At 41.0% G+C, this 25,019-nt stretch overlaps 1 protein-coding gene across 7 annotated transcripts in view; it reads left to right on the forward strand.

The window, feature by feature from the left end:
* Positions 1 to 8,150: 8,150 nt before the first annotated feature.
* The window catches only part of LOC134414108 (OX-2 membrane glycoprotein-like), a 38,695-nt gene continuing 21,826 nt past the window's right edge, over positions 8,151 to 25,019 (forward strand). The window contains exons 1-7 of one of the 7 annotated variants that reach the window (XM_063148236.1): positions 8,151 to 8,225; positions 8,678 to 8,782; positions 9,653 to 9,734; positions 10,506 to 10,832; positions 11,480 to 11,746; positions 13,558 to 13,665; positions 20,523 to 23,700. In XM_063148236.1, the coding sequence (XP_063004306.1) occupies positions 9,677 to 9,734; positions 10,506 to 10,832; positions 11,480 to 11,746; positions 13,558 to 13,661 (756 nt within the window). In that variant the 5' untranslated portion in view covers positions 8,151 to 8,225; positions 8,678 to 8,782; positions 9,653 to 9,676 and the 3' untranslated portion in view covers positions 13,662 to 13,665; positions 20,523 to 23,700. Of the gene's footprint in view, positions 8,226 to 8,272; positions 8,515 to 8,677; positions 8,783 to 9,652; positions 9,735 to 10,505; positions 10,833 to 11,479; positions 11,747 to 13,557; positions 16,082 to 16,951; positions 18,467 to 20,522; positions 23,702 to 25,019 lie in introns of those variants that run through there. The other 6 variants (XM_063148235.1, XM_063148233.1, XM_063148234.1 and 3 more) reach the window with 6 other exon arrangements.

The following is a 25,019-nucleotide window of genomic DNA, read 5'->3' on the forward strand; positions in this document are numbered from 1 at the left end:
GTCAAGAGATCAATTTCATCTAGGTTCCATGTCAGGGAGTCACTCACCATGTTTTCACCGCCAGCCATGCAGCTCCGCCACCATCACGCAGGCAGCAGCGGTTGCCATGGCACTGGCGCTATTTAACGCCTTTCTTCATGTGGGGTGCTGGGAAAGGGAACCTGCCATCACCACCCCTGCCCTTCGGTGGCCAGGCAGGCAAGGCTTGCTGCAGGCCGGACCGAGATGGAGACAACTGTGGCTTTTTTATAAGGTTTTAATAAACCTTTCCAAATTTTTGGAAGTGAGTAGCATTTCTCACAGTCCCCTGGTCTGTGATTTGACAGATATTGATAGCCAAAGAGTCAGTGGTAGATTCCTCCTTGCTCTTTTGGTGCTGTTTGCCCAATTCTTTCCAATATTATCTTATCATACAGATATTTTTGCGTTTTTACAAGTACTTTCAATTAATATTAGCCATTTCACTATGGTTAGTTAGTTACAAAAATAAGGCATTAGTTATTATTTCACAACTACAATTACTTCCACAAAAGTTAATGTTATAATATACAGCACAAAGACTCTATTTTAATATTTTGCGAAAGCCTAAACTATATTTTATCACACTAAAATATACAATCTACGCAGGGATTATGGCAACCATAAAAGTCTGACAAATTATACTATGTTAAAAGCAGTTAAAAAGAGTTTACAAACTCTACTATATCAAAATATTTTGTAAAAGCCAATATATAATAACGAAAGCCAACAATTACACGTTTTTTTTATAACACTAGGGATATTGTGTGAGAAGTTTTGGGCTCTGCCCGAGACTTCACTGGGGGGGGCGGGTCCGCCCCCCCTTTCTGCCATTTCTGCGGAGCAGAGGCAGCGGTCGCGCGGTGCCGTGGGACATTCGTGGCGCTGTAGGACAGTTGTGCATTCGGCTCCAGGACATTGCTACGCTGCAATTTGGCACTACGGTTGAATCTGCCTGCTTCCCCTGCTTCTTCCAGCTGCTCCTTGGCAGTGGTGATATCGAATTCTGCCCCTCAGCTTGCAAAAGGAGCAATTTCCTTCCTTCCCTCCTGGAGCGGAATGAGGGGATCATGGTATGCTCTCTGTCTCGTGCCCTGCCGGCCATGGTCATAACTACACCAGAGGGGAAACACGGCACTCAGCAGTTGTGAAACTTCTGTTTCTGTGGTGTAGTCTGTTCTGCTGTCTTACACAACTACACATATGCATATTTTCCAGTAAAGAACTGTTACTTCCTTTCCTGTATTTTTGCCTCAAAGCCCTGTAATTTCTAAGTTACAATAATTTTGAAGGCGGGATCATCTTTGTATTCCAGGAAGGTTCCCACCTTCCTTGGCAGACATTTGTCTTTTAAACCAAGACACTGTGTCACCAAAAGCTGGGAAATAAATTCTACAAGCAGTATGCTAGGTTACATAGCCAACAATAATTAATTCCTAATAACAACAAATCATAATATCATTATAAACATCAGTTTATTCATAATAATATAACTTGTTTGGTAACAAATTGCCCCTTTGAGACTTTAATATAATTTCTTCAAATTTTCATATCCACTTATTATATTGGCCTAGTCTATACAGCAGTATGTATTGCAACAAGTGATCAAGAGCATGAGTTAAAAATAGCACAATAAGTACAAAGAGTTGTTTTAACCATCATAAGTTGGGGAGCCACAAATCTACTTCTTGCACCTTCACACAAGTATTGATGGTTAGCAGCACTTGATACGGTCCCTTCCACTTTTCTTGGAGAGGCTCGTCACTCCAGGTTTCGAGGTAGTCTCCTGGTTGGTATGGATGAGCTGTGATGTCCAGTGTCATGGATGCTGCCAGCACAATGTATCTGTGGAGAGAAGACAACACCTGCCTGTGGGGGCCTGAATATATGTATGTGGGGGCCTGAATATATGTATTGTTATGGAGAGAGTCCCTGTTAAGATCTATGTATTGTAGGATCTATGTATTAAATAAGTGAGTCCTTATGGAGAGAGTCCCTGTAAGATCTGTGTGGGTCCTAGTTACTCCAAACGAGCTACAGCTGCAAAGTCCTTAGTTGGGCAGCAGCTGTAGCTTGTGAAGGTAACTGGAATAAATAGGGGTGGGTCGAGAGCCCAGGAGGAGCCCCTGCGAAGACACATGAAGGACTGTGCTGCAGAGAAGAACAGTTTGGTACAGCTTGGGACTTGAGAAATATGAAATATAACAAGAATACAACACCTGCCTGTGGGATTGAATATATTCTATCAGACTCTGGTTTATTCTTCCTACTTTCCCACTAAACTGAGGTCTCCATGGAGTGCGGAAGCCTCACTTTACCCCTAACATTTTTGCTAGGCTTTTGCTATTTCAGCAATGATGTGGACCTCTGTCTGGTGACATTCCCATTCATACTGCAAACCTTGGGACAATTTCCTTCACCAAATCTTTACTAGCTTTGTTAGCGCACTAAGAAGAAGCTTCTGGCCATCCTGAAAAAGTATCTACCAGTACCAATAAATACCTGTGGCCTTTTTACCATGGCAGCTCAGAAAAACCTGTTTGCCAATAGTCTCCTGGACAACTTCTTAACAGTCACAGGTGTGTGTGTGTAGGCTATCTAATTTGATGTGCCTTGTTCTTTAAGTGTTTGGCACTTTTTAACAATGCTTTTTATTATACCAGTCATTCTTATGTTCAAAACCTGAGATTTCATTGCTTCTACCATAAACTCTATTCCTCAGGGAGTTACCATGTGTCCTTCTCCTGAGATTTTCTTCATAAGGTGTTGGGGAATCACGATTTGTTTGCTGGATGTAATCCACCATCCTTCAGGACTCTTGTCAGTATCTAACTATTCTGCCAATTTCTCATTCTTAGCCTGGTAATCAGAAGCCTGCTTGTCCAAATGCTGTTATTTCTCAGGTAAGACCAAAAGGACATCCTCACCAGCAGCCTTCTTGGCTCCTTTGTCAACCAGGCAATTTCCAGTATTTACTGGGGTCTTCTTGACTTATGAGCTTTACAAAGCATTGATGCCACCTCTCAAGGAGCTGCACCCCCTCTAACAATCACTGTGTTATTTGTCTATGTTTCACAAGGGATGCCTGGGAAATTAACAGCCCTCTCTTTCCAAATAGCTCCATGGGCATGGACCACGCCAAAAGCAAATTTTAAGGCTGTCCATGTATTTACAATCTTATTCTGTGAGAGCTCCAATGGTTTTGTCAATGAAATCAGTTCTGCTTTCTGAGCCAATGTGTTGGGGGTTTTAGCTTTGGCTTCTAGTAACTCATGCTGAGTTACGACTGAGTAACTTGGCTTTTCGGACTACGTTTTTCACAAAGCTGCTCCTGTCCACAAGGAGTTCCCAATCCATGTCTTTCAAGTTCTTTATGTCGTCTCAACAACAGTACGCCTGTTCAGTGCTCTGCAAACAACCATGGGCCAGATCTTTTCATAATGGGTTAGCTGTTAAGAACACTGCTGGATTCAAGTTAGTGACTTTTAACTCCAGGTTAGTTACTTTTAACTCCACGTCATCTTGTTCTAGCAGTACTGTCTGGTATGTTAACATTCTGCTTGGTGATGACTAGTGTCCTTCTTTTTGTTCCAACACCACTACAACTGTACAAGACACAAAAACAGTCAGTTGCTGCCCCATGGTTATTTTATTTTTTTCCTTCTTGGATTTGGAGGACAGCTGCCGCTACTGTCGTGAGGCAGGGTGACCATCCTTTGTTCTTCTAGGATTCCAGATGTTGTGTCAATACCCCCAATGCCAAATGGAATTTTTCCTGCATAAATAGTTCAAAAGGTTTACCAAGTCCAGTAATCCCAGTGCAGGAGCAGCCAATAGAGCATGCTTCATTTACTGAAAGGCTTTGCTGCATTCAGGCTCAGTTCTTTTTTAGAAAGGGGCTCAGCATTTTAACAGAGAGCCTCCTTTCTTTCCTGGTGTTGACTCCTTTGCCCATATGGAACAGCAAATCTCCTAAACTGCAAGTACCCTGCTAGTTACAAGGTGAAACCTTTCCACAGGACAGTTCACCTGAGCTGGCACAGGCCTCTGCAGTGCTGCACCAATCCCTCAGCCTCAGGACAAACCCAACCAGCTCATACTAACAGAGGAGCCTGCAGCCAGAAACTTGATTTTTTTTTCTTTTTCAAGCATAATTTGTGCATTTAATTTAGTCAACACGTCTCTTTCTAGTATTGGTATGGGACATTCAGGTATATAGGGAAATTGATAGGCTAACATCAATTTATCAATTCCAAATTTTAATGCTCAAAGAAAGGCCAATTTTCCTTCTGCTCTGTCACACCAACATGAATTGTTCTGACTAAATTTTCCTTTAGGCATATTTAAGACTGAATACACCACTCCAGTGTATACTAAGAAATTCTATTTGTCATTCCCAGTGTTAATATAATCCCCACAGGTTTAGCTGGGGATGACATCTCCAGTAACCATCACACATCTTCTACCAGTGGGAGCCTTCCAGCCTGATCAGGAGATTTGGGTGAAGTCCAGGGTCCACCAGCTTGTGTTTGTCCCTTTCCCCACAGATTTTCCCATGGCCCTTCTCTTAACAAAATAGCACACAGACCTCTGTACAACTATGCCTGTAATTCCTTCTCTGCCTCTCTCCCATGGTGCCACCATTTCCCCACCCCCTACCCCGCAACTGGGCTTTGTTCTGCTAACACAGCTTTCGCTCCTAATTATTGTACATGTTCCATGCTGCTTCTAACAACTTACTCAGATCCCTAGGAATAACATATCCAATCACCACATAGCTTCACAACTTTCTCTGGGTCTTCCCTACAAGTTTGTGCTATAGGACTAAACCCTTCATGAGTTTCCAAACCCAAAATCCTTTTGTCTACCCGTCCATCATTTATCATTATATTAACTTGAACATTTATGCCTCTTCTGCCTGCAGCTGGAGGAAAGTCCCCAGCTGCAACCTTATCTATTCAGTTAGCCCCTCTTGTCCCCTTGTGGCCTGTCATGGGTCCTCATGGCCCTTCTCTTCCGCAACCATACTTTATACAGCAGCAGCCATATAAAAAACACATTGTATTGGAAAAAGCATTTCCCAATACTACAAGCCTAGGCTCTTTTCTTGCTTTGTCTCTAAAGCTAAAATCACTTAAGGACCCCTTAATAACAGGTATAATAACACTGTGTGTGTGTGTGTGTGTGTGTGTGTGTGTGTGTGTGTGCGTGCGCACACGTAAAACAAATCTACATACAACACCTTAACAATTATGCATTCCTCAACTCCTACCACCTGCTGCAGCAGGAATTGTACTACCTGTGTGCCCCCCTACCACGCTTGTCTGCCCTGTTATGGACTAAAATTTTCACTACCATGATCACCTTCTTCTTCCAATTCCACACCCACTCCATGCCTTTGTTTCCCCTTTGTGCTCCTATTCCTCAATCCAGTCTCCCTTTATACATGGATAAATTGACACTGAAATGGACTCCAGAAATTTTTTGTGCTCTTATCCCCACCCACATGGCTAACTGTCCCTACTGAGAAATCTTGTGCAGTTTGCACTGGAGAAATTGGCAGGACCTCAAACTTTAAACAATTTACACTTTCCTTGTTTAATAGAAGTAAGCTTGAGAGAGAGAAATGTGGTTTGATTATGATCATGTGGTTGAATCACCAGCAAAATGACAGCTGGTGGCAGATCCTCTGAACCAGGTTAGGCTCCTATTAGACCCATATGAGCATTTGCAACTTCAAGATGCACTGCCTGAGCATGATGATTAAGGGGGATATGTTAATTGATGTGAGCAGAGCCAGAAGGGAGTATATCAGAACATCAGCAGTGCAAATGTTCTGATATACACTTCCACAAGACAGTACATCCTGTAAAACCTACTGTGTTTGGTTTTACTGGAATCAATGTCACTGACTCCATTCACCCATTTATTTTCCTTTTCCCTGTTAAATAATGACAACTTGGATCTGCTGTATCATATATTTGCCTTAAGTCTGTACAGGTTTTGCTGGCTAGTGGTTCAAATGGTTCTGCTTATAAGAGGTCAGTAGTCCAGAAGTCAAGGGAAGAATGACGAAATATATTAATTGTGGAATGTGTCCACCCAGAAGGCAGAGGAAAGAATGAAGAATAAATCTCATTCGTGACAGAAGGAATTTTAAATTGCCTCTTCCACCAGCATACAGGGTGTATTACAGCTAAATAAATAAGAAAAAATGAACAAAGACCTCTTTGAATTTTTGGACAAGAGCTCTCTACTTACTGTCTTTCTCACTAACTTCAAAGCATTTATAATAGCAGAGAGTCTATGTCACCTTGGCTACCACCAGCTCCAGGTACAGATTCTTTGTACGTAACGTACAAAAACCTTGTAAAGATTGCTGAGCGGAGTCAGGTTCCTGTAAAAAGAAACAGTTGACATTAGAACACAGAATAAGGCAGAAGGGAATTTTTGTGCCTTGTTCTTCTCTAAATATAATTTGAATCTTCCACTATTGCTGGTTTATCTGGAGTATTTTTCATTTCCTTCTGTCTGCCCTGAGGTTACCTCTGGTCTTTGCCTACGATTTCAGGATCATCCCTTCCTTGCTCAACTTTAATTTATTCCCTCTCTTCCAAAGGAGCAGCCCCCTTGTTTTCTGGACCCTTTCATCATTTTTTTCTTTCTTCTCTACATTTCTCCAGCCCACTGAATGAGTAATAACATTTGCCTAAACACAGACATTTTCCACCTCAATAGATGTGAGTTACTATAATATATCATTCAAATTCCCCCAAAGTCCCCTTTATTTTCATTAAATAAGAGCAGGAAGATATCACTGGGATTTCCCTCCTTTTGTTGCTTTGATGGAACAGGGCACTTCTGGACAAATTTATTTTAAGCTGTGCAATGCGCAGTTAACTGGACTTCCCTCTAAAATCCCCTCAGCTAGAGTGAAGGCACGTGAGCACAGGAAACTTGCTAATGCATTTTTCTCATTAAAACAAAAAGAGTGTGAAGTGTGTAGATACATCAGTCTCAAACAACTGGTTTAGTTGCTGGCCTGTTTTAGAGGGACCAAAAAGGGCAAGGCTGGCGGAGTGAAATTTAAGTGATTTAAGACATAGTGATTTATCCTTGGAGGTAGAAAGAAAGGTAGAAATAAAGGTAGTGGTAAAGTTGAAATTTTGTTGAAAAGCCAAGGGGCTTTGGTCAGTTAGTTGGCAGAGGGAAAAGGTTGCACTAAATCCAGCACAGTTGTGGGGAAGGTGTCTCCAAGTACAGCTCTACGCATCTGGAAGAAACACTGCCCTGATCTCCAGACCCCAGCCAAAAGTTGGGCCAAATCTGTTGGGGACAGCAGAAGCTTTCTATTTCTACGGGTCAAAAGGCACTCCTTCGTGCACCAAGGTACTGAGAGCAGCAGGACAGGTGATGTTAATACATGGTGAGCCCAGGGTGACCCAGGAAAGCTGCAAACATCACCTTCTTCCTTAAGACAGTTTAGTAGCATTGCTCATAATATTCACGTGTCTTAAATAAGAATGAGTTTCTAGGTTTATGTAGGCATCTTTGTCCATTAACTTAGGTAAGAGGCTGAAATTGTGGTGTTTGATTTTTCCTGTGAGCAATGATGGCTTAAAATAGTCTGGCAAGATAAATATTGCAAGTGGTGTGAACAGTGTATGAACGTGTGCATGTGTATGAAAGCATCTGAAGAAAGAGCAGGCACTGAATGTCCTGTATTGATCACTGAGAATGCTGTTTCTAATTAATCAGATTGAGAAATGTGTTGTTTCTGCCAAGCCTGCAACAAGGCCTAATAAGTTATCCCTGTTGTAGTTTTATCAGCGGAAGATCCTAATCTAACAACACAAAAATAGCACAGAGATTGTCCACTATCCCTCCTGCTGCGCCTTTTCCTCCCCACCCAACAGGAAGGTAGCAGCGAAAGCAAAAGACCACTCCCAGTTACATATGCGATATAGCCTAAAATAATTTGTTACTGGGCTGTTATGAATAACCTTGAGGGAAAGGTTAGCGCTGGATGGGACACCAGCTCAGCTCTGGAACAAGGACCGCGATGCGGTCTGGGAGCTTCCGCCTCCACGGGATTTATGTTATCTTTCTCCGTGTTTCCACGTACTTGGCTGTGAGCAGCCATGCCTGTCGCTTCCTTCCCCGGACGCATTCCTACGTCCGAGGAGGGTTTCGGGCGGAGATGAGCAGTGAGTGCCGGGTGCGCGTCAGCCTGACAGCGCCGGCGGGAGGGGGACCCTGCCGTGGGGACGAAAGGCCGGACGCACTGCCCGCGTGCCGCGTCTCCTTCCTCCATCCTCCTCCCTTCCTACTCGGGAGGGGCCTCCAGCTGCTGGGCTCAGTCGGCAGCTGCCTTCGAAAACCTCTGTGATGCTAACAGCGGGCAAGTTACTTTGAAGTTAAGGGAAACTCCCAGACAGTAGTGGGGGGCGGTTTGTCCAGGGAGCGGCGCAGACCGTGGCTCAGGAGCCCTCCGAGGTGCGGTTTTGGAAGACGCAGTAAAGGATTTGCGCTATGCTTGCCCCAATCTTTAACGGTTTTTTTTTGGTTGGTTTTTTTTTTTTTTTTTTTTTTTTTTTTTTCTTTTCTCTTTTTCTTCTTTTTCTGTTCGTTTTGGTTTGTGTTTTCTCACTCTCTACAGCACCCGTGACTGGAGTTGTGACCTAAAGGGACTTCTTTCTGTGCGTGGTATAGCTACACGGTATAGCCTCGTTCCTCACTGTGTGAATTCTTGTTGCTACCCCAGGTGTGTGCAATGGTGCATTAAGGGCTTTAATGGGTACTAAAGCAGTGAAGCAAAGGATTGTTATTGAAAACTCTGCTTACCTGCAGGCGTGGTACATCTTCCCGTGCTTTATAAAGAAGCTCTGTGACTCGCAAGTTTCTGCTTGCTATGCTGGCCCTTGATTTCTCCATGCTTAGGGGAATATTTGAATTTCTTATAGCCGTGCTCAAATATCTGATTACACAAACTTTTTTCATTGGGCTCGTTGCTGATATGTTCTTGTTTGCTGATTCTACATGTAACATCTTGGTCTCTATTTGTTCTTGGTAACTGGAGAGTTATATGAGGAGTTGTTTTAGCGTAGTGTGTTTAAAATTTAAATGCAGGCTACTGGTTGTGAGTGTACGCAGTATGTACACAAGTTCTTGGCAATTTGTTTTTAAATACTTTTTTCTTTGTCTTATTTATTGATTTATTTACCAGCCCTTCTTTTTTAACCTGTATAATATAGAAAATGCTTGTCAGCTGACTGTCTCTTTTATTTTTTGAATGTTGTGAAAATCTTTAAAAGGTTTAAATTCTTGACAGAAGATGGTCCCAGGATGCTTCAGCTAGTTTTGCAGGCATTGACAAAAAAAAACTCAGGAGTGGGTAGAGTGTGTTACAGAAGTATGTTTTGCAAAATTGTGTTTCCTCTTGACTATAACACCAACTTCAGTTCCAGGCAGGTCTACAATTCAGTTGAAGGAAACAGGGCAATAAAACTTATCAAGTCTTGCTGTCTGACCCTCGAACTAGATTCTTTTTCACATGAAAAATCTACTGTTAATTCTTGCACCCTGAATGTACAATATCACCAGAGGATGATCTGTCATCTCTGTTTTTCTTTAGGTGAAGCAGATTTTCTCTTCCAAAATGACTTTACAAGCTCTGGTTTTGTGTTTGGCATATTCTGGGCTTGGAAAGGCAAATGGTAAGTTGAATTTCCTGAAATCTGCTTGAAATTGTTTGGGGAACTGGTTTCAGGTTTCTGAGGCTTCAGCAGAGTAAGAGACAAAACTAGGTGAAATACAGATTGCTGGTGCTGCTTGACTTACGTTCTTACATAGATGAGATAGAGACATGGAGCTGGTAGTTGTGACACAAATCCTCCTGGAGCAGCATTTAGAAATGAGAAGGACAAGAAACATCCCATATTGACAGTGACACTGGACACCATCGTTAACCTGAGTTGACAGCTTCCAAGAGTGGGGCATCCGAAAAGGACTTCCTTCCCTCCATCTCAAATGCACTGTGAACTCTGAAACTACAGTTCAGAAAGTCTTTTAAAGGCATTATGCTGTTTACTTCTCTGATAATGGCTTGTTGCATATTTCTCTTAGGCATTCAATCTTCCTCTAGCTCTTAGGAAACAAAAATTGAGTATTTGCTGAGAATAGGAAGTCGTGAGCTGATTTAGTAAAACTTAATAGGGAAGTCTGCAGATACGGGTACTGAAACAGGTACGTCTTTTTGTTTTTTAAGTAGCTTAGAAGAAAGCTAAAGTCTCAGCCAATGCAAATCAACATAACTTCATTGATTCCTAGGAGTATGCAGGAGATGGACTTTTTTGTAGGGGAAAGCCACAGAAACAATATGTAACTGAAGGAGTTGTGTCTGTGGGTAATCCAGGCCTTAGAATCAACATTAGGCTTCTGAATGTGTGATATCTGCCCATTTCATTAACTGTTCACTGTCATTGCAGTGGTTCCACAGGCTGGATACACAACAGTGAGGATGGGTGACAGTGTGACTCTGAGTTGTGCCCTGACAAAACCCATGGATGTTCTGCAAGTGACATGGCAAAAGGACTCAGAAGAATTACATGATAATATAGCTACGTACAGTGAAACGAACGGATTAAGGATTCAGAAGCCCTATAAAGACAGGATGAATTTCACAAGTTTGGAACTCAACAAGACAAGCATAACTTTTTGGGACACTAGAATGGATGATTCAGGATGTTACAAGTGTCTCTTCAATGTTTTCCCTTCTGGTCCTCTCTCAGGAAATACCTGCCTGAGTGTTTTTGGTGAGGTTCTCTGCAGGGATATGTCTCTAGTGAAGTGTTTTCTCACCCACAGTATTTCCTTGAGCAGATTCATGAATTGCAGTGATGGGAGCATCCCCTGGTGGAACGTGATGTAGAAACAGAGCACTACTGCCGTGAGAAAAAATTCTGTGGGTCATATTCAAGATTATTGTGGTCATTTTGGCTCTTGTTTGTTACTCCTTGAGTAGCAGCTGAAAAACAAGGAGTGGAATCTTTCCAAGTCCTTGATCAGTCCCATCTGGAACTTGGGCAAACCAACATTGCCCATTGGAGTTTCCTTTTGGTGCACAGTACAACTCCAGTGCTGTCAGCTGCTCTTCCAAACCCTACCATTGATAGGGAATTAGCAGATAGGACCATAAATTATATTACTTAACAGATTATTTTAATACTCGGATTTCAGACTGAGTGAAATCTTTGGGGTGTACTACTTCAGTGTGGAGGAAGGAGTATTGAGTCATGGAAGGGATCTTACCCGAGGAACTCTTCTCTTCTTGCATTCCTTGCCATTGGGCTCAGTGTGAATGCAGTAAGCTTTGCTCTAATTTGTAATGGTTAGGCTGCTACTACTGCTTACGACCAGGTGCTCACTGTGGTGGTGACTTGTCTCATTTGTGTGTTGGAAGGTCTCAATGCATCTGTCCATCACAACATTTCTGAAGATCATCTGATAGTCATCTGTAATGCTAATGGCCTCCCAGAGCCCACCATCACCTGGAACAACCTGTTCAACTCTACTCCTACACAGAAGACAGTCAAGCACAAAAATGGGATTGTGTCCATCACCAGTACACTGGAAATCTACACTATTCAGAGCATCAGTGCACAGGATTTGATCTGCAAAGTAAGCAACACAAATGAAACATTTGAAATACCTGTGAAAATAAAAGGAGGTAGGTGATAAGTACAGGCAACTTGTTAGCATTCTCTTGGCTTCCATGTTTTGCAGTAGCATATTTGGATAGGAATCTTCTGGGAAGTAGAGGGAATGAGATGTTTATATGTCAGGAAATCCTATTTGCATCCACTGTTGTCTTTGAGGTAGTAACATATTGGAGTCCTATCCAAGAAGGGAAAAAACCACACTAATCAACTGGGGAGATACAGGGTGTAGAGGCACCATGCATTGTACAACAAGTTGAACTTAGGTTTCCACATTGAACTTAGGTTTCCACGTAGGCCTTCATAATTTTTTAACAGCTTAAAAATAAATATAAATATATGTCAGCTAATATCCACGAGTAGAATGATGAGTAGAAACTCTATGGGTTGTTGATCAAGTCAGAAATTTTGAAATTCATAACAAACTGTCTCTGAATCAAATGTTCAGTTCAACTTACTGCATGTTTTGTTGTATATAATCTGTACATGATGTTTTGGTTTCTCTGATTTTTTGCCAAGGCGCATGTCCACTGCAGTAATGGTCAGAGAGGAGCAGTATTTTCAGGCATACAGGGAGGGGGTCAGTTGAAGATACTTATGTTTGGTTTATACAAAAATCTTAGATATATTAATGTAACATCTGAATATCTTATAGTGTTAATTTATTTCTTTTTCCAACATTCTGTTCTGCTGGAAAGACTTTGACCCTGTTTCTGCAGATAAGAAATAGAAACATTAAAAGCTGAAGAAACATTTTTACTTAATACAGGAGCATTGACTTGAGTGATTTAAAATTCACATCTCTGTATATAGAGCCTTAAATTGAAGACCACTTGTAGATTAGCAAGACAGGAAAAGCAGCTTGTAGCTGTGGGTTGATTCTGAAATTACATGCTCAAGAAGTGATTGTTATAGGAATAGTAGTAAAGAGCAGGATCTGATTTTTAATATCTGCTCTCTTAAACATTCAAAAGCAATTTAGTTCTTAATTCTGAATTACATTACAATTCTGAAAAAAACATACTAATCTTTTTGTCCTGTCCCCAGTATTCTTTTGTTTTGGTCTTCTAAAAAGCAAATGCATATCTCAGAAAGCAGAAAACTAAGACTGTTGTTATGTCTTGTTAAGTGGATAAAAAATCAGCTAAGAGCTTTTTGTTTTAACAATCTTATATTTTAGAGGACAAGAAGTTCAAAGAAATAGCTCAACATAAATTTGTTAAAATACATAATCGTTTTGGCTCAAGTCAAATAAATTTCAAGTCATACCATTTTCCAGCTAATATCAGTGAACATTGAGATGAGCCTTTTGATTAATAGCAGTCAAATGAAGTGGTAATGTCTAACCAGGGAGGAACATTTACACTCAGCTGTTGGGTAGAGCTATTTGCAGGCAGCAAAACATAGCCGGTCTTATTTTCTTAAAATTATTGTTGCCTTTTCATCGGTGTTTAAAGGTTTAAAAAGTGTTTAAAAGTAAAAAGTGAAACAAAAAAAAAAAAACTCTTCTGAGAGAGTTAAGACTTGTATGAAGTTCTACTTATGTGTGTATGCCAACCGCTGTATCAGGTATAGGAATGGCAGTATTCTTTGCCATGAGCACATCTTTTCTTCAGATTTTCTGTGGAAAAGTAGCTTTGTTTTTGAAGACACATGGGTTTATTTTCTCTTTTGAGCAATTGCTGCTTTCATTTATCCTAGCAGTACCTTTAACAATATCAGAGGAACCACTGTCATTAATCAGACATCCTCGTGGTTTGTTTTGCTTTTTTTCACAATGAGATTAATTTGCTGTGGATGTGTTGTTGTTTTGTTTTCACAGAAGAGGGATCATCATTGCTTTGGCTGGTGATTATTGTGGTGCTTTTAGTAGTCATGATAGTTCTGATTCTGTTCTGGAGGAAGATCCTATGCAGGAGGAGTTGAAGTGGTGAGTCACCAATGTGTGGAAACTTGTGGTTTTCCTGGAGCCCATAATAAGGTCTGATCATCTGCAGAGAAGAACAAGACTTTGTTGGGATACCATTTGGGGGTTTGAGAGTGTCATACTGGACAAATTAGTAATAATAAATAATAATAGTAAACTTATTAATAATAAATAATAATAGTAATATGTTTACAGTTTTCAAGGTTGCCTCAGTTGCATGTAAATTTAACAGCTGTTTTCCCACTGCCAAGGGACAATCCAAGACTGAGAATTGTGAGGGAAGGATCCAAGCAGAGCATGCTGCACTTTCTTTGGAAGTAGCAGTCTCAGCAGAAATAATTCGCTCATTTCAAATTTTCCTGGAAGCTTACAAAGTGTAGTATGCTCAGATAATTTTTGGCAGATGAAGTAAACATTGGTGAGGAACCCACTCATGCAGAGTGATGTCCCTTCAGGGGAATAATTTTCTTCTGGTCATGGCACCATCTTTTTATTTTTTAAGATAAACGGTAATATGATTAAGAAGTGTGCTCAAATTTGGCTTGAGTGTGCTTTCTAATGATGAGTCAAGGAGAAGTTGCAGTGTAAAGTCAGTGTAATGTCTCTGAGTGTGTAATAACCTGGTCATGGATAAATTCAATTCTCTAGTTTTAATTAGTAGTAACATAATGAACAGAAAAAGACTGGAGGGCAGGGGGTGATGAGGGGGACACCATAAGCTTCAGAAATCACAGAAATTTGATGGTCATTGGTGGTTTCACTGTTGTTTAACTAAATCCACATTCCATGTCTGGCTTTAAATTCCACTAATATATTGAGAAACACCAGTACATATTTACTCAGTTCCTGCCTAAATACCTGCTTCAGGGCAATAGTACAATTTAAAGAAATGCTTCAAGGAGTATCACACCTATCTATTGTGCATTTGGACCTACAACATCTACTATTAAGAGGGTGTGACCTAATGAATCTGCTGTTACCAGAGATGCAAAAGTCTCCACTGAGAGGAAAGAGAAATGAACACTTACTGCATCCCAGATAGAATGTCTTAATTGTAAAATGTATATGAGGCTTTCATTGATCCGATAAACAACTCAGAAGGTAAAATTTCTGGCTGAATTTTCAGACCAACCTGGAATTTAAAGTGCAAGGAGTTTGTTCCTAAACCCTGCTTTTTAAAGGATCAGAAGAAAAATGTGAAATGCTTACAATAAAAACGTATCTTTACTCTAGAACAACCATTCCAAACACAAATGAGCTTGTACGAAGAATACTGTGAAGGAGAGACCTTGAGATGGAGGTGATCTGGTAGAGCTTTGGGATCACTCCGTGGAGCAGATCTGAGACTGACCAGGAAAAGAGTGCTGCTTTGCAGTGTTTTGAAGCCGCTTGGCTTCTTGCGTGGCAGATGAGAAACACACTGGCACGCTGCATCTGGGACTGGGGCATGAAGCTGGACCAGTGCCACTCAGTGAAATGCTACTTGATAGGACCAGGTTGTTCATGTTTGGAGTAGGCTGAGGATCTTAACATGTCCTAGCATGATTCTGGCCCATGGGTATTAGTAGTTCCCTGGGCAATGCCATCAAGTGGGTTCAGCAATAATTTGTAACAGGGTCATCCCCAGCAGGCAGCAGGTTTCTTACATCTTACACCACCCTAGGTATTGGGCTTGGAGCCCAAGCCATTTTGTGCATCCTTCTTCCCTGACGTGGCTCATGTAATACATTATTTACTGCTGCGGAGACGCCACTGTGATGCGCACAGCAGCAGAGCCTACAGTATCCCTTACTTGGGAAACTGAATAGATCCCACTTCCCTGCCTTGTAAGGAAAGCATAAGACACAGAAAAGCATTAGTTTCAACTGAAAGCATTGTGCCTCTTTTTCCTTAGCTAAGGGCTCAAAGCTTTAAGACCCTCTGTGTCTCCAAAGAAAGGGCATCTCATGCCCTGCTGTCTGGGAAGACATCAAGATTCCTGGTGCCACATGCATGCCAACTGTCACAAGGTCAAGACTTAATGTAAATACCTGTTCACTGGAGCAGGGAACATAAATTAGATGAGCACTGTTTAGTAGTGGGTGTTTGTTGGATTAAAGTTTATCAAGAAAAGCAGGATTTGAATGACATCAGTTATTTGTATTCCTTCCCATTTTTCATGGGTTTTGTTTAACTGTGATGCCAGGATGTGATTTCTGCAGTGAGGTTGTAAGTCAGTAATGTTCTTTTAATGTAGTCCAGTTTTTATTAGCCATAGTCTATATCTTTTCAGTCGCTCTTTGGCCTTTAGTTTCAAAAATGTATTGCATTGACCTGGATCAGTTTTGAATAAAGGCAATGTTACTTTATCCAGAGTAATTTTTACCAACTGAACATATTCCTTCCTATGTGACCATCTAAGTGAAATATGTAGAAGGTCTTCCTAATTTACACCTGTTTCCTTGAAGGCATTATTAATTAGTTTGCTGTAAAACTTCAGTGGCAGTGCAGTTTGATCACTGTCACCATCTGATTTTTTTTTTCCCTCTCCCAGGAGGCTCTTTTCTGCTGGTGGCTAAGGGCTGCTAACAGTTTATCTTGTACAGGATTCCACTTTGACTTTCCTGGGCATCCTTAGAATACTAAGAATATCTGTGGAGTTACAGTAATTTTTAACACTGTACCTACAGTGTGTTACCACTCCACAAGTACTATGATGAGGAAATCCTCTAAACTTCTTAGCTTTAGATCCTAGTCTGGTTTTGTGGTGACTTGTTTTTCCTTGATCATCTGTAAAATATGTTTATGCTTTTTTAAGCATTGGTTGTAGTTAGTTCACCTAAATAATAACTTGCAGAAACCCCTTTTCTGGTTTTACCCTCTGTTGTCCTCAGACTGGGTGGAATGAGGAGCAGCACCTACACATGTACTTTTGGAAGTGCTGTTTGTAACACCACAAGAGAGAGCTAACAATAGAGAGCTAATAGCACTGGCTCAGGAATACCAGGGTCTGTCTGGGGCTTCAGTACTTCTTTTCGTTCTGCAGTAGATAAAAAGCACAGCCTTTCCAGGCTTGTCAAGATACTAATTTTTTAAAGTAAAACAGTAGCTTTTTATCTGGGTGGCTGGGGAGCCTTCTCTGACAAAGTTTCTTCAAAGTACTTTTGCATCTGAGAATGTGGTTAGGTTTTGCTTTGCTTTTGTTTTTGTTGTTCCCTTCCTCTTCATGGTAGATACTTGGGAACCAGGTATCTGGGGCTGAAAGTCAATGTCCCATCCCTCAGGCATTTGCCTTGTGTATCTGTTACAGAGCATACATACATTTTGATTCACCCTGAAAATGTCCCCAGTGAAGTGTCTTCACAACATTTGTGGATAAGTGACTTATCTGGAATCAAACTGAGCGGTCTTTGTAGCAAGTGCTGACATAGGAGCTTTGGAAAACTTGTATCGCATCCTCTACCAAGTAGGCAGGCAAACCCAGCTGTGCCCATCGTTTGATGTAAGTGCAATGAGCAGGCTGCAAAAAAATCACCAGGCATAAATTCTCCCATGCCTGAAGTCTCTTGATACTGCTCATCTGATAAAAAGTTAAATCCTTTCATTCCTTACTCAGCTAATAGAGCTTAACACTGAGATAAAACAATCCAGTTAAGAAGCTACATGCCTGGGTAGAAGCAAAATAAAGGCTATTCGCCTGAATAAATTCCTGTGACTTACCTGTCATTTATGTGTCTTCACTTGAATGCTTTCCATAGCATCACTTGCTTATTTCATGGCTTGCAGGATACTCATATTTCAGCCTGGACAGTTAAAAAGCTTTATAGTTAATTCTCAGGATGTATCAGTCTGCAGGGAGATAAAATTCCACACATACGTTTTTTCTGGAGGCTTGTGGTAGCCTGTGAGGAAGGACTATGTCACCAATGCATTTCAAGGCCAGAATGTTGTTTTTGTTGGTTTTTTTTTTAATTTGGTTTGGGTTTTAGGAATTGGTATGTTGATCTCTCTTGGGTAGCTTACGCAGATTTTGCCATGTGGAAAGCTTCAGAAATATTCAAATAATATACTTGTGTTTAAAAAAACTATAACAAGGGGGAAAAAAATTGGGACTTGAAATTTAGTAGATACGATACTGAATAGGTAAGAAAGCTGAACAGAATAGGTTAACCTGGAAGAAGAAAACTTGAGCAGTCATAGAAGAAAACTTGAAGAGTCATAGAAGAGAGTAGGCCAGATTAAAATTCCATTCTGCAGAAAGCAGCAGCATAGAAATGTGGTTTTCGTGTTTGGAAATCGAAACATTCAGGCTCTCCTTCAAGTGGAGATTTTATGGAACTCAGATGTAAGCAGCATTGCCTTTACCTCTTAGTGCTATGGTTTACTTGACATGGTGGTGTTTGGTCAAAGGTTGGACTTGATGATCTTGGAGGTCTTTTCCAACCTTAGTGATTCTACGATTCTGTTTGTGTCTGAACAAACCAGTTATCTGTATTCCAAAGAAATGCTAAATCTCCATGTGCTTAATATGTTAGACAAGTACTCCAAAACAGGTTCAAAATACCTCTTTGTTACAAGCTGGAGATCACTCAATACTCTGAATAGGAATTTAAGATTCCCTGATTGAATTCGATAAGATTCAAGATTCCCTTTTGAATTTGACAGTTGCTACAAATACCGTATAATCAGGTCTGGTAAGTGTAAAATAGCAGTTTGGCTGATCAGCTATAATATGTGGATATGAGAAACCCAAATATTGGTGGTCAAATATGTCCTGGAAGGCTGGGAAATAAATACTATGCAGGAATTCCCAGTTTTTGAGAAAATTTATAAGAACAAGTACTTGGTTACGTTTTTCATTTCTTTGTTTATAGTAAACATACTAATTCTGGAAGAGTCATTATAGCAGTATTCTCTAGTCTCTATTCAGTTTGGGGAAGGCTGTTTGAAGCTCTAGCTTAAAAATTACAATAATTCTTATTTTATCTTACAACTTCAGAGGTTTCTCCTGTGTTTGCTTTGACATCTGGTTTTCTTATTAGTGAGAGATTCAGTAGTTGAGAACAATATAGTAGCAGCTTGGTTTTAGAAGAATTTTCAGAATAGTAATTCCAGAGAAGCCCACTAAATACCAGATTTTCAGATGATAAACTTGAGTTATAACTCCCTCTTTCCTGAGGCAGATGGATATAACATGCTTCCTCTGCTCACAGAGGAATGGGTTTCTGGCTCATTTTAAAGTAGCCTTGGTTTCCTCTTAAGTGTGGCTGTTATGGAAGTAGGAGATTATATTTGTCCTATTTTGAATTCCTGAAAAATAGCAAAAACTATGCTATGAATATACAACAGCTGCATTCCTTTACCCTTCTTAATGCTAAACCAAAAAAAATAAAAACCAAACCAAACCCAAGCCAACCAACCAAACAAAAATCCCAAAACCCAAAAATGCCACAGAGTAAAAACAGTATAGATAAGCAGACCTAAACAGAACTACTGAGCGGAGGAATTAAAAAACCAAACAACCCTCATGACAAAAATGTCAGTGAAAGGGTAATTCTGCTGTCAGGCTGCCCATCAGTTTTCCTTCAGACATAAATATTTTGCAACTCAAGTAAAGTTGTTTTCTGGGCTATATCACACACTGTTTTAAGACAACTCTTGTTACCTAGTGATTCCACCTAATTTTTTGTTCACAGAAATGTGCCTGGCAGTACCCTCTGGTCTGTATCATATATAGAGGGAGGATGGGCATACTTTGCAAGCTTTCCATGCTTTACTGCTGTCTGTTTTCTTTGTGAAGGACAGGGATGGCAGGTGTTTTGTTTGTTTTCCCTGTCACATTTTGCTGGAAAAAGCATGCTCCTTATCCTGCTTTCCTTTTAGAAGAGCCAGGAAAGGGGGGTGGCAGGAGGAGGAAGGGAGGTGAGGTCACATGGGTGAGTTCTGCTCTCCTGGTTCATGGCTGGGGTTTTTGTCTGGAAGGATTAAATAAATCCTGTTTTGCTACCAACAGGATGAAGGTAGTGGTGTAAGAAACATCTTGGAGTTTGTCCTGTGCATCTAAAGGAGGGCATGCCACTAGAACACAAAGCCCTTTCTTTGCAAATAGGAAGGCTCTCATGTGTCTAGTACAATTGCTATCCTGTACATCATATTTGTGCTCATATTGCATTATGAAGTAATTTTCTGGTCCTTCCTTCTACTTTTCATTCCAACAATAGGGCTTTGTATATAACAAGAAAATAAAATGGCTGGCAACTGAAAGGGAGAACAAATGGCATTCCTGTAATATGTGAATAGTTGCCTCACTGTTTCAATTTTTCATTCACTTCCTTGGTAAGAATTATTTATAAACTCGATTCCAAAGTCCTTTACAAAATACTTTGTCTGAATGCAGGGTTATTAGATATGGAACGTCTTTCATACTCTTCTACATGAAAAGTAAAGATACCATATATTTTATTACTGTCTTCAAAGCCATGTAAAGATAGTGTTGTAGACTGAATCTCAAACAGATAAAAGATATTCTGAAATATCAAACTATTTATATACTCAATATATGTGAGTTAATTAATAACTGGTGTATTATTACTAGTGAGGAAAGTTGGTTTACTTTTCACAGTTTACAAATCCTTTCAGGGTTTTGTATATTCATTGTGTCACATTCTGAATTCTGCACAGTGTGTGATTTCCAGAATTAAAAAAGCAGGGAAGTTGTTCACCAAATGGTGGGTTTGTAACTGTTGCTCCCCACTTTCCCTCCCCACTGTGCATTTCTCCTCCTCCTGTCCCAACAGCAACCACACTGCTAAGCAAAACCTGAGACAGCAACACAATGGCCACAATTCATCCTTTCCTGGTGTTGTTTTTGTGTTTCCTAGGATCCTTGAGGATTTCCATCCATCTACTAGATCATTAGAAGCTAGCAGCCTGAAGTCAACATTACACATAGTGACTTGACTGGCTGGAAAAAGCAGCAAAAAAAGAAGACATCATATATACTGCCCTATCTGGAAGCTGAGTTGATCACTGAAACAACTAACACAGTGTTTGCTATTTGGTCTAGGCCCTTAATCTTAATATGTAGGACTGGAGGGACTACTTGGTTGACTACTCTGCAGAGGAGGAGATTTTGTCAGGCAAAACCTTTGCCCATGCCACTCTTGATACTGCTGCTGGGCAAAATGTATTTGTCTTCTTCCAGCTGAGTTCTGAAAATGTCCGGGGATAGAAGCTCTGCAGACTGTCTAGGGATTCTCTTCCAGTGCCCAATTGCTCTTGCATTAGAGAGTAGAGAGGATTTAATTTTTGCCAACATGTGTCTGCAATTTCACTTTCAGCAACTCTTGAGTTCATCACCCTCTTCCTGTCATATGGTTTTTCTTCTCTTATCCCGTTATTCCAGCTCCTTTTTCTCTGTTTAGAATATCTGCTGGACTCAAAATCACAGGACTCAAACTACACAGCATTTGGCAAAATTATAGGGGAAGAACAATAGGTTTCCAAGCAGGTGACTAAATCAAGGCAGTAGCAGCCACAATTTGGAAAGAAGAATTGTAAATAATTTGTACAATATATAAATAATTTACTTTATTTTACTTTTTTTCCTAATCCTAGAGTGTTTTCTTCTGTGTTTTATGAGTTTTTTGGAGATGTGTGTGGTGGGGTTAAATATGTAAGTGAGGAGAAGACGGTTACAAAGCCCAGTAGTGGAAACATTGTCTCTATTGTACTCCTTGCTGCGCTGTCAAAAGGCATGGATTTTGTCAATAGTTTTTGTGCTCATCTTACGCACTGTTCAGAGTAGTCTTCCCTGTCTTCATCCATTTTTATTGTGTCTTTTTAAACACAGATAAATTGCTTAGCTGGCTAAGAGCCATTATTCCATGACTGGACCTCATTGGGTGGGATGTCACACGCTGAGTAGTGTCACGCTGTCCTGTGTCACCACTGTGGCTGCAATATCAGCTGGCAGTCTTACAGAGACAGAGATTACTGATTTGTCAGGCTTTTGGGAGCAGACAAAGACACTGTACTATTCTTAGGAGCTGGGACCTAATTCTGCTCCTGTCCCAGGCTGGATTGCAGCTTCTCTCCCGCTGTTCCAAGTTGCTTATCACTGCCAGCCCAAGCCTGCTGGTCTGGCCATTTCCATGCTTAAAGTTCCAGGTGCTTGACCCCCTCTGAGCAGGCTGCTCAGGAGTGCCGTGCACTCCTGGGCATTGCCCTGCAGCTCCTCATCTTTGTGAGGGGTTGAAGGCTCCAGGTGTCCTCTGCCTCTGTGCTTGTTTTGGTTGGGACAGAGTTAATTTTCTTGATAGACATTAGTATGAGGCTGTTGTGGTTCAAATTTATTTTATTGATTCCTTGTTAAGTGGTTTGTTCTGTTGTACCCCCATGTTCTCTCCAAGTTGGTTTCCCCCGGGGTTTTACCCTCCCTCAAAGCTGTCCCTCATGCCATTCCCTGCCTCTTGTTCCAGCTCTTTCCCTGTCTGTCAAGGCAACCCAACCCTTGATTCCCAAACGTTCTCTGCTACTTAAACCTCGGGCCAATCCCTGTCTGCAACATCCCTTTGGAGTTCCCCTACTCCTGGAAGCCCCGTTGGCCCATATGACCCACCCTCACCCTCCTACCACTATTGGACCCAGACACTTGATGTAATCCCCTCCCTCCTCCCCATAGGGTTCCCTATTGGTTAGCTGTTTGTACCCTGACTTGTATCTGGCCCAAACTGCTTGTACAATGGAGCCTGAGGCTTTCTGTCCCGCTCCCTTCACCTGGAATAAACCATTCCTTGTGGAACCTCAAGACAGAGAGCCTCCTCCTTTCTCCTGTGCCTAGTCCCTGTCATGGCTTGTGTCTGGCACCTTAGAGCAAGTGACTCTAAAGGTTCTGCCTCTGGTAAATTCCCATACCGAGGCAGGTCCCCACTCCTGGCGTGGCACCAGAGCTCTAAGAGCTAGCCCAGGTTCTGGCAGCCACTTCATGAGGCTACCGTTCTGACTGTCCCCTTCCTTCCTGGGGGACTGTGCAAGCAGCTGAGTGGTGCTCAGTTGCTGCTGGGGTTAAACCATGACAGCATCTGAGCACCTTTGCAGGGCTCTGCACCTTCTCCACAGGGCAGATTGCTAAATGCAAGCCTACCTCTGGATGTACCTTCTTAGTGGCCCATGTTTACTGACAGGACAGACAGATGAGAGGACTGCAAGGGATCCTCTGGTGATTTTTTGTTCAACTGATGAGTGCTAGAGTTTAAGGTGTTTCTCGTTCTGTTCTTCCTTCTGTCTGAATGTTTATCATTGTATCAAGATCACTGACAGTATTCTCTTTTTCTTTTGGCTTTGATGAGCATTTGTTTGTGCATCTGAAATACTCCTTCATACCAGAGTGTGTAGCATTTTGGATTGTGCCTTTTTATCTTATATGTTTCCTAAGGGTACCAACTGTCAAGCTGAAAAATCAGCAATAGAGATTTAAAACTTAGTGTTCAGAACAAGTATTTTGCTGGTTCTAAAGCTGTGGCCTGTGCAGAGTCTGGAAAAAACTTTAGTGTGTCTGTCTGCTTGTGTTGCTGAGGATGTGAGGGGTGATCTTTGCTCTACTGTTGTCTGTGCAATATGAATTATTTATTTGTACCTTTCACTTTTTCTAATTAAAATAAAAAAAAATCAGATCCAACCAAAACACCAACTGGTCCTTTTTTTTCCCCTACTTTTTTAGGATACTAAAAATGTATCCTTGCAAACTAGGCTTTTTAGTAGTTTTGATTTATAGTTTGCTTCCTTTCTGAACAGAAAATGGGAGTTAATGGGGGTTTTAGGGTGTTTTGGGGCAATCTTTCTTTCTAAAAGAATATTTTGAACAAAACTTTTGAGATAAATTTGCAGAAGTATTTTTGACCACAGCAGCTGCAGTTTAGTTCAGATTTGAAAATAACTTCAGTCAATTAAAACAGTGTATTCTATATTTTTACAATTATTGTCTGTGTCATGTGTGTTCCTTAATTATTTTTTATCTAAAGTTACATGCTGTACTGATATATTGTCTGTCTTGTTTTCTGTATTTCCTTGGATGAAAAGAAGCCAAATAAAGCAAATTGAGCATAAGGCCACATAATTTCTTTCATTTGTAGCACAGTGTTTGTGAGATTTTATAAATCAATGAGAGAAGTATTATTCATGAGTTCTAAGTGTATGACTAATTAATTTGGGAAAAGCAGTAGTGATCCAGTGTATTCTTTAATACGTGTGGCCTTTAAAGATCAATTGTGAAGCCACAATAATTTTTGTTTGCCGTGACATCAACTTGTACTTTTCTTCTTAAAAGATGTGGTAATGAGAAACTTGAATATAGTTAGAAGGATGTGTCAATGGTACTGTATCCCTTGAGGTGCTGAATGTCCTGGGATTGTATCCCAGATGTGCTTGTTGGAGCTATGTTTGTTGGTAAAATACAATAGACAGTGATTTCCAGAGGTTTTCCAGAGATTGCAACATAAAATTTTTATTTTCTCAAGGATACAAATGGTTGCTAGCGATGTTTTCTGAAGAACTTCCTCCTGGGTGCTGGCCAAAGGTGCTAATCTTATGTCTGCAATATCTCACTCACCCTGAGCAATGGGATTTTGTAGTTCCTTCTCCTGGGAATTTGTTGGTATAGAATAAGGCATTACAATTTTAAACTAAAAGAGAGTCAATTTAGATTATGTATAAGGAAGAAATATTTTACAATGAGAGTGGTAAATCAGCGGAGCAGGTTGCCAAGAGAGATGGTGGATGCCTTATGCCTGGAAATATTCAAGGTCAGGCTGGATGGGGTCTGAGCAACCCGGTCTAGAGGAAGATGTTCCTGCTCATTGCAGGGGGAGGTTGGACTGGATGGCCTTCAAAGCTCCCTTCCAACCCAAACTCTTCTATAATTCTAAGAGTCTGACACACTCAGATCAGAAGGCAGCGATCCAGCAGTGCTGCTGCCCTGAGCACAGTGCAGGGCAAGCTGTGGTTTCCCCAGGAAGAAAAGCAATGTTTGTTATGCATAAGAGCAGAAGGGCTGTTTGCCTGGCCAAGGAGCTCCCGGCACAGCTGGCTCAAGTGCTCCTTAAGCCACCAGTTGCAGGGTGGGTTGTGCTGACAGAGCAGGGCAGAAACCAAACTGTGGGCTGAGGTGGTTCATGCTGAGGCTGAGGTATGGTAGCACAGTTAAGTGGCCTTAGAAAGAGTAGATTGGCCACCCTTAACTTCACAAAATGTAAACATGTGCAGAACAGCATGTTTCCTCAGGGAAACCTCAAGGTCACTGTAAAATCTATAAAAGGTTGCTTTTTTGGCTGACAGCCTGGTCCTTAGAACCTGTCAAAACATTTGCCTTGCTTTTCAAG

Source organism: Melospiza melodia, chromosome 2 (assembly GCF_035770615.1).
Source record: "Melospiza melodia melodia isolate bMelMel2 chromosome 2, bMelMel2.pri, whole genome shotgun sequence".
NCBI classification, from domain to species: Eukaryota; Metazoa; Chordata; class Aves; order Passeriformes; family Passerellidae; genus Melospiza; species Melospiza melodia.